We start from the raw sequence: 10,438 nt of genomic DNA, 5'->3' as shown, positions 1-10,438 counted from the left end.
TTTTTTTTTTTTGTTGGTGAAGTCTCGCCAGGCTGGAGTGCAGTGGCGTGATCTCGGCTCACTGCAACTTCTGCCTCCCAGGTTGAAGCAATGCTCCTACTGGCACTACAGCCGCACGCCAGCATGCCCAGCTTTTATATATATATCTGTATTTTTAGTAGAGACGGGGTTTCACCATGTTGGCCAGGATGGTCTGATCTCTTGACCTCGTGACCCGCCCACCTCAGCCTCCCAAAGTGCTGGGATTACAGGCGTGAGCCACCGCGCCCCACCTTTATGTCAATTTCAATAAATATCTATTAAGTGCCTACTATATGCTAGGCATTGGATAAGGCTGAATAACAGCGTCTCCACTTAACAGAATTTATATTCTAGCTCAGAAGTCAGACACATAGACAAATAATGATGACAGAATGGGCCAAGTACCATTATATATAGTTTTATATGCAAAATGCCATGGGATCCTTGTGGAAGGAAGAATGTAATTTTAATATAAATTAAATCTTGAAGAGCCAGAAAGATCAGTTTGATCTGGTAAAATGAGACCCTAAGGTATATACAACTTAAATCAACAAATATTCTTCTCTGTAGTTTCTAAACGTTTTTAGGATTCAGACGGAATCATTTTTCTTGCATTCTCCTTTTTACATGAGACAGAAAGATGCTAAGCAACTCAATGTGGTTTTCATAAGTGGTTTGTCCTGGCTGCTGTTTATGACTGTCCTTCCAAAACAATGACTATATGAAATTATAAATCAAAGTTTTGCTTGTATGTTTGTTGTAAAGGAGAATGTTTCTTGTCTTAGATACAACTCTGAACCTTAATTATGCGCTAGTGTGCAAACAGTAGATTAAATCTGGAGAGTGGCTATAAAATAAAATATGCATGGATTTTAATCTTGTGGAAATTAAAATATAATATTGGAAAAGTGGAAAGTTCAGATGATGATAGAACATCTAATTTTATTATTAATAGATTTGTAGTAAATATATTTGAATAATTTTATTTTATTAACAACATTCTTTAAGGAGTTTACAGGTTCTGTTCAGTCTTTCACTTTTCCCTTACATATGGCATTTGGCATATTGCCTTGTACATAGTAGGTGCTCAATTTTTACATATATATATAATTAAATGTACAACTATTTGTACCCCTTGACCTTTTATCATGTCTTTTTTAAAGGTAAGATGCTATGAAGTTGCCTTATAGTCCTCAACATAGTCAGATGCCACTGTTCCTGGATGACCTAAAAACAGGACCTAGTCTACAGGGAAAACTTCATTTTTGAAGAAATAATAATCTTCTGATTTGGCCTCTCTGACCATAGGTGATCCTTTTTCAGAAGAAAGTCTAAGCCCTAATGAAATATTCTTTAAGGGTATTCCCCTTTTCCTGGGGATCACCAAAACCATTTCCATATGATGCGTTATTCTCTAATTTAAATGGACATTTTCATTCTAGTTTCTGAATCATATGAGGAACTGGAGCAGAAAGGTATTTAATTTAAAAATAAACAAATATAATTATGAATGTATAAACAAATTAATATTATACAAATGTATATATATAATACTCTCATGGAACTCTTAGTTCTGCTAATGTATCCTGTTTGTCTACTACCTATCTATCATCTATTATCTCTATCAATCATCAATCACAATGATTCTATGGGTAATAGGATCTACTGTTACATCCATTTTACGTAAATGAACATAGAACACAGGAAATTAAGGCTCAGAGAAGTCAAGTAATTTGATGAAGTCACTCAAGCGGTAAGTGGCAGAGCTAAACTTCAAGTTCAGAGAGTCTGAACTTGAGTTCAAGAGTCTTTGCATTTACTACTCTACACTGCCTTCAGCATCAAGGCCAGGGAAGAGAGAGAAAAGTCCATTTCTTGCTTGACTAATTTTTTTCTTTGTATAGATTTAGATAAATTTGATTAATTTTATTGATATGGAAAAGAGTGGGCAGGAAAAGAAACATTTATTTTGCATCTACTATAAGCTAAGCATGGTATTATGTACTTTTCATATATAAATTTCATGGTATCTTTATTATACTATACCAAGCTATTCATTATTCTATTTTGCTAGTTAGAAAACTGAGGCTTGGAACTTTTAAATAACTTTCCAAGAACACAGCAGCTAGTAAGACGCTAAACCAAGGTTTTAAAGCAGAATTGAGCACTCCCACTGTACCATGTACTTACAAGTTTGTAGATCAAATTACAGATAGCATATCATGAAATACCAGCCTATATAACCAGAAATCCTCTAAGAAATATTATTAAAGTTTAAAGCTACTCATAGTCAAGATTTCTGCAACGGGGTCAGATAGGGGAATTTTACTCTCTGTCGCAGCCCTATGAATAGGGATATAACCGAGACCTTGCATCCTACCTTGATAAATACTGTCCTGAAGTAAGATTTGTAGTTTCCACCTCCATGCAGTTCATTGTGCTGGGAATGAGAGCAAGTTCTGGCTGGATCATGGTGGCTGTGGCTACAGCTCTTGCGACCAGCTCCATAGCATCTTGCACGTAGTACTCAAAGACAGACTGTGTTGTTTTTCCATGAGCAATGAGCCCTAAGGGCAGACCTTCTGTCCTCAGTTCCTCCACATTCTGGGAATCTCCCAGCACCCAACGAAGTTCAGGGGGCATGACCCCAAACTGGGCTGTAATTTTGAAAATCCGCCGGATACTTTCCATGTCACAGCCAAACATCACCACTGTGGGTGTGCTGTTCTTAATACTCTCAAGCTGGATCTGTAGGAAGCTCAAGAGGTCCTGGGTGGAGGGGAGGTTAACAGTGATGTTGATGATAGAACCAAGGTGGAACTTGGAATTATTCTGGGTAAGGAGGAGGAAGTCGGTGATGTTCCAGTCTTCCTGGCACAGCAACAAGCTAAAATTGTACCAGTTGTTCATGGTCAGGATTGAGAGAGTGACATCAGCATCAGAACTTAATGAATTTTCTAAACTCAGTTGTAGGTGAAGGGGATTCTGTATTTAAAGATATGAAAAAGAAGAGTTAGAAAGCATTGACCAAAGACTTTAACATAGGGTACTTTTGCTTTCTTATGAGGCTTAATCCTTTAATTTCACTGTGATATTCACATACTTCTGGGATAAAATTCCCATACTTTGGAAAACTATGCTTCCTGCCTAATGGAGTGATTAATTCCTTACAACTGATTTCCTAATAATTTTTGCTAAGAGTACCAGAGGGCAAATGGTTCTTAGTGTAAATATCAGAAGTAACACAATCATACATTTGGTTTAGGATTTTTGTCAAGTGTGTCTACTGCCTTATAGGCAGTCTCCTTTATGGCTTCCTATTTCTTGGTATTGCTATTAAGATCTCATTTGTTAAACTTTCATCTCATATGCGGTAATGGGAATAAATTACTTTTGCTTCCTTTTAAAATTAATGGTAGAGAAGTCTTAGCAGAGTGCAGGTGTTTTTATAAGAGTGATGTGAAAGATGGATGCATCATAGCTTCCTAAACTTCCAGCCCCTTGAGGAAGACACTTCTAGTAAGTACAGAATAATTTTCAATACATACATCAAGACTAAGTGTGTAGTGCAATGTTAAAGGCTTAATTACTTTTCGGTATCTTCTGAACGTGGATTCGTGCAGTGAAGAGTGAAATCTGTGCCATTAAACACACTTATGTAACTTCTATCACAATTTTCCTACTTTCGGAATTCACAAACTTCATGAAAGAAGAAAATCTTATTTGAAAAGTTACAAATTATTAATCATATAATTGAAGTGGAAATAAGTCTCCCAATGAATACATTTGTTAACTGTTGTTCTCAAGAGCAAGCATCTGACATCCAGACAATGTGTAGCACAATGTCTTATATATGTTAGGGGCACAATAAATATTGGTGGAGTTGAATTAACTATGTTTCTTTTGGGAACTATTGGATTGTTTTTAAGAGCTTGCTAAACATTCAATAATATGCATTGAGAAATGAGGAAGGCTTTCTCAGTAAAATCTCAAGTCCTTGTATGAAACAAAGAAGTGTGGCCTGTCCCTACCTACCAAAAAATGTGTAACAGGAAAGAATTTATGCTGCGCTTTCAACTCTGAAAGATTTAAAGGACTTTGATATATGTAGAATAAAACATGAGGAATCCACAGAGGTTTACAGGAGGAAAACGATGACCATAAGTACCCATGATGGTAGGTAGGATGGAGTCTTAAGATTTATTCTTAAAATTTGTTCTGAGAATTTGTCTTTTGTCCTTCCAAATTAAGTTTCTGAGCAAAGCTTGTTATGGTAAAAACAGAGAGTTGGAAAAATCGTCATTGAGAAGCATTCAACAGGGATGGGGAATTAGAAGCCCCTCAGGATCTTGATTACATGCTAAGCATTCTACTACTGTTCATGGTAGGGAGGGTAATGAAAAACGGTCTTCTTAAAATTAAAAAGGATTGGCCAGGCGCAGTGGCTTGTGCCTGCACTCCTAGCACTTTGGGAGGCTGAGGCAGGATCACTTGAGGTCAGGAGTTCGAGACCAGCCTGACTGATGTGGTGAAACCCTGTTTCTACTAAAAATACAAAAATTAGCTGCAAATTGCTTGAACCTGGGAGGTGGAGGTTGCACTGAGCCAAACTGCACCACTGTACTCCAGCCGGGGCAACAGAGTGAGACTCTGCCTCAAAAATAGAATACAATAAAATAAAATTAAATTAAAAAGGATTTAGTGACAAGATCAGATGTGAGAGGCAAAAGAGAGAAAAGTCTCAAAACCCAGGAGACAGGATCCAATAGGTAGCTCCGGGTGTTCAGGCTTGAGCTGCCAGCAGGATCTTGAGGTGAGAGAAATGGAAGCTTCATTTTCTTACTCCTCATTTTGATTCATATAAATTGTTCCCATGTTTTCTTTTGCCCTCCTCTTTTAGCTTTCTTCCTTTCCTTCTTCCTTTTTTATTTCCTCATCTGTCTTAATCCTCTTCTAGAAGCAAAAAGCAATGGCAGGCAAGCTCTATATTTAGCTAGCAGGAACAAATTATTCCTAACTGTTTTCTTGGCTTCAGCTCCCTATTCTGTGGCCAGTTTTCTTCCTAAAATACAAATATGACCATATCATTCTCCTGCACCATAAACTCTGAATCACCCATAGGACAGATTTAAAAATCAATAGCATGGCTTAGGAGGCAGGGATGAAATTGTTGCTTTCTTATTAAATAGGAAGTTGAATAAGCTAATCATATTGAGCATTTAGTATTAGACAGAGAAACAAATCCAATTGGCATGAGAGAGGGAGACATGGGAGTGAAATGAAGACCCCCACAATGGATAATGATTAATTCAGATAATCACACTCACCCCTGCAAACAACTCTACTGAGAAATTCCAGATGTTGAAGTTAATCCTTATGCAAACTTGAGACATATTTCTTCAGAAAAGTATTAAATAATAGTTTAGAAGCATCTAATGATATATCTTTTATTTAGCAGACTTAGATGCAGTGTTTTCTAGTTTCTCCCCATATAAGGACAAAGGCACACACATATGCACATGCATACCCATGCACACGCACACACACATGCACACATACACACATAAGATTATGAAAACTTATAACACAAAAATTCAAGCCCGATAGTACAATTTTTGTCAAAATCCAGGACAAAAATTAAACAAGACCTATTGAGTCAAATTGAGGAGGAAAATCTGTGTCTTACGTATGGTTTGTTGTTTGCAAGAGAGCAAACTCGTGGCCTGAAAGAAGATATAAAGATTTTAAAAGTAGTTTCCACATTGTTTGTCTCCTAAATCAGAGATCCAGAAACAGAATAACTGAAGAAGCAGAAAGCCTGTCTCTACCATGCAGATAGAGTGAAACTGCCTTACATTCAATTTATATACATTAAAATAAACAGGTTTAGAAGAGAGAGGTGGGAGGGAGAAAATTTGAATTTAAATAGTACCGATAATTCTCATTCCCTTAAATAAGTGTGCTATTTATTACATTATGGCATATTATTTATATTATCACATACTTTAATGTAGCTATAATATTATTCATATTGTATACACAAAACCATATATGTCAAGCTAAGTAGGTAATTTGAAAGATTTTCAAATGTAATTTTTCTATACTTTGAATTGAATCTTCATTTCTAGTGGAGATGACACTCCACTCTACTCCATTGATTTTGGGGATTTTGTTCCATTATAATCTGCTTAGACATTGTTTCAGAGCCTGAAATTTCCGAAAGCATACAGCAGGAAATATGGCTGGGGAATGTGCATGCTGCCATGCACTCATGGAATGAAATCCCAAGTAAGTGCAGAGCTGCAGGGAGAGAGGAGTCACCAAGAAGTTGGTTCAGAGTATCAGAGAATCATTCAGTGGAGAAGATTGCTTAACCTGCTATGGATCAGACTGTAAAATATTAAAGTTCCATATACAGAAAATTCAGGCAAGAGTGGTAAAAAAATATTTGGAAAAAGAAAATGATAGGCCTTGCTTTGGAGGATATTAGAACACATTAGAAAATGTAATTTTTATAAAGCAATAATAATTAAAACAGGGAAGTACTAATAGGTAAATAAATGGAGCAAATGCTAATGTATAAGCCAATTAAATATATTAAATTACTATGTTATAAATTAACATCATAAAGAAATAGGGAAGGAAATGGGAGATCAGAATTTGAGAAAATAGGTTAGTTAGAAAAATAACAATTAAATTTCTTATTACATCACATATTAAAAATATATTCCAGGCCATTAAACGGCTAAAAGTACATATCAAATCATTAAAAGATACACCAAATAATAGGTAAATATGTATCAGAAATTGCAATAATAAAAGGAAAACATTAAATTATCACAGCACACCTTAGATTTAGTTTTAAACACCTATCATAAAAAATAAAGGAACATGAAAAACAAGAGAATATTAGTAATAAATTGGGTAGACAAAGAGTTAATGCTCACCAAACGTATAAAACATTTACTAGTCAATAAGGAAATAGAATCCTTTACAGAACACTTATTCAATCAGGAGAAATAATTTTAAGCTCCTACTGTGAGCCGTGACCTCTGCATGGCATTTCCTGTTGTCTCTATATATAGTGGATGAGATAGACAATGTGTAACTAACTAGATGAATAAACACTTCCTATAACTAGAAGTCATGAAAATTACTGTAAATGAAATAATAGGGTCTGGCAAAACTAGGAGAGGGAGAAGAAACTAGGAAATATTAATTTAGTAATTATCATTGGTAGGGGTTGGGAGAGACGAGTATTTGTACTATACGAGCATTCTCTAATTGGGACTTAAAAAAATGAGATGTATTTGAAAACAATTGATCTCTGAATAGGTAAATATATATAATGATTTATAAAAGTAAACACATTTAACTAAAAATATTGTCTCATTTTGACCATCCATTCTTCTTTGACTTGGATACTATCTTCCTAGTCTCAGATAAATGATTTTAGTCACCACCTGCTTCTGTATTTCCTGTGTGATTCTACATTTTCCTCTTCAGCAGGTTCCACAGTGTCCTTTAGTTCCAAGTTCTCCTTGCTGGTGGGGCCACTGTCTTCTTCAGCAGTTGAGCTTTTCTATTCTCTTATGAGAAGCAGTATAGTGGTTAGGACTTAGTAGTCAGGGCAACCTATGTTTAAGTTCTGTCTCTATGGTTTATGCACGATGTGGCCTTCTGTAAGTCATTTAGCATCTCTGAGTCATACCTCCCTCATCTCTAAAATGAGGACAATGCTACTTCCTACCTTATGGATTCATTTGAGAATTAAATGTAAGAATGTGAGAATGCATGGCAAGTGCCTGGCGCAGAGTGAGGGCCCATAAGTAGTAGCTGTTACAATTGACTTAGAGTTTAGTCACTGCTGGAAGTGACTGAGTGCAATACAATATTTTTCTTTGCTTTTGCTTCTTCTCTTTTCTCGTGTCTATTTTCATACAATAGTCTCAGCAATAGATATCTTTTACAAACATAAATTACACCAAATTCTTAGCAGGAAAACAGAAGTGCTCTGTATCATGTTGGGAGGGGCTGTTTATTTGGGAGATACTATGTTCACAGTAGAGTCTTCCCCACGTCCCCAACTCCTCTTTCTTTGGTAACAAGCTCCAGTGCCACTCAGCATGCAAGTTAAGGAATTCTTGGTGCCAACTCCTGGAGATCCCTCATCAATCTTTGTTCTCTCAGAGAGCACAGATTCTGCTATTTTGTGGGTTAGTAAGAGTTTCAAAAGCAGGCTTGCCTGCAGTAAAGAGTTTGCCAGAGAGCTTTGAGATATTCCCTGACAGAATAAAAGAGGTGACAGGGCTGGGTTTAAGAGAAGAGGAAAGATGCAATTCTCTCAGCTTTTTCCTGGGCAAGGGGAACCAAATGAGCTAGGTCAAAGCCCAGAAAGCTCAAGTGAGTATAATGTTTCCACTACTTTTACCAGAGATGAAATTTCCTTCCTTTCATCCATCTGCTGATTACTAAATACATTGGAGAGGCTCAGAACAGGCTTTCTACACAGCTATCACTTCTCCTCAGCCAAAGAGGCTGCAGGAGGTTTTCTGTTTCTCATTATATCGCACATCTCATTTGACCTATATTATACAGAAGACTTTTTCTTCTGAAAATCTTCCTTTAGAAGCCCAGGCTTTTAAATAAATTAACTGTTTTTATGGTTACATTAAGGACACCGACAAGCATAAGGTGTAGTCCCTGCCCAGAAATTGTAATTTAATAATAATTATACAAATGAAGAGCTAATACCTACTGATGTCCCCAGTGCATTATGCCTATTATTTTATTGCATCCTCACAATGGCCTCATGGGGTGACTGCAATGATCATCCTCCTTTAATAGATGACAAAATCAAGGTTCAGAAAAAGTGAGTAATTTTCCCAAGGTGGCACAGCTACAGAGAAATAGAGCTTGGGCTGGGTGTAGTGGCTCATGCCTTTAATTCCAGTGCTTTGGGAGGCTGAGGCAGGATCACTTGAGGTCAGGAGTTCGAGACCAGCCTGACTGATGTGGTGAAACCCTGTTTCTACTAAAAATACAAAAATTAGCTGCAAATTGCTTGAACCTGGGAGGTGGAGGTTGCACTGAGCCAAACTGCACCACTGTACTCCAGCCGGGGCAACAGAGTGAGACTCTGCCTCAAAAATAGAATACAATAAAATAAAATTAAATTAAAAAGGATTTAGTGACAAGATCAGATGTGAGAGGCAAAAGAGAGAAAAGTCTCAAAACCCAGGAGACAGGATCCAATAGGTAGCTCCGGGTGTTCAGGCTTGAGCTGCCAGCAGGATCTTGAGGTGAGAGAAATGGAAGCTTCATTTTCTTACTCCTCATTTTGATTCATATAAATTGTTCCCATGTTTTCTTTTGCCCTCCTCTTTTAGCTTTCTTCCTTTCCTTCTTCCTTTTTTATTTCCTCATCTGTCTTAATCCTCTTCTAGAAGCAAAAAGCAATGGCAGGCAAGCTCTATATTTAGCTAGCAGGAACAAATTATTCCTAACTGTTTTCTTGGCTTCAGCTCCCTATTCTGTGGCCAGTTTTCTTCCTAAAATACAAATATGACCATATCATTCTCCTGCACCATAAACTCTGAATCACCCATAGGACAGATGTAAAAATCAATAGCATGGCTTAGGAGGCAGGGATGAAATTGTTGCTTTCTTATTAAATAGGAAGTTGAATAAGCTAATCATATTGAGCATTTAGTATTAGACAGAGAAACAAATCCAATTGGCATGAGAGAGGGAGACATGGGAGTGAAATGAAGACCCCCACAATGGATAATGATTAATTCAGATAATCACACTCACCCCTGCAAACAACTCTACTGAGAAATTCCAGATGTTGAAGTTAATCCTTATGCAAACTTGAGACATATTTCTTCAGAAAAGTATTAAATAATAGTTTAGAAGCATCTAATGATATATCTTTTATTTAGCAGACTTAGATGCAGTGTTTTCTAGTTTCTCCCCATATAAGGACAAAGGCACACACATATGCACATGCATACCCATGCACACGCACACACACATGCACACATACACACATAAGATTATGAAAACTTATAACACAAAAATTCAAGCCCGATAGTACAATTTTTGTCAAAATCCAGGACAAAAATTAAACAAGACCTATTGAGTCAAATTGAGGAGGAAAATCTGTGTCTTACGTATGGTTTGTTGTTTGCAAGAGAGCAAACTCGTGGCCTGAAAGAAGATATAAAGATTTTAAAAGTAGTTTCCACATTGTTTGTCTCCTAAATCAGAGATCCAGAAACAGAATAACTGAAGAAGCAGAAAGCCTGTCTCTACCATGCAGATAGAGTGAAACTGCCTTACATTCAATTTATATACATTAAAATAAACAGGTTTAGAAGAGAGAGGTGGGAGGGAGAAAATTTGAATTTAAATA

The 10,438-nt window shown here is 36.6% G+C and overlaps 1 protein-coding gene across 1 annotated transcript in view; it reads right to left on the bottom strand.

The window, feature by feature from the left end:
* The window catches only part of GRIN3A (glutamate receptor, ionotropic, N-methyl-D-aspartate 3A), a 166,704-nt gene that overhangs the window by 113,778 nt on the left and 42,488 nt on the right, over window positions 1-10,438 (bottom strand). The window contains exon 2 of the mRNA XM_011951002.1: window positions 2,402-3,006. Within this exon, the coding sequence (XP_011806392.1) occupies window positions 2,402-3,006 (605 nt within the window). The remainder of the gene's footprint in view (window positions 1-2,401; window positions 3,007-10,438) is intronic.

This window comes from Colobus angolensis, unplaced genomic scaffold (genome assembly GCF_000951035.1).
Source record: "Colobus angolensis palliatus isolate OR3802 unplaced genomic scaffold, Cang.pa_1.0 Scaffold313, whole genome shotgun sequence".
NCBI classification, from domain to species: domain Eukaryota; kingdom Metazoa; phylum Chordata; class Mammalia; order Primates; family Cercopithecidae; genus Colobus; species Colobus angolensis.
This window is presented reverse-complemented; position numbering and strand designations above follow the sequence as displayed.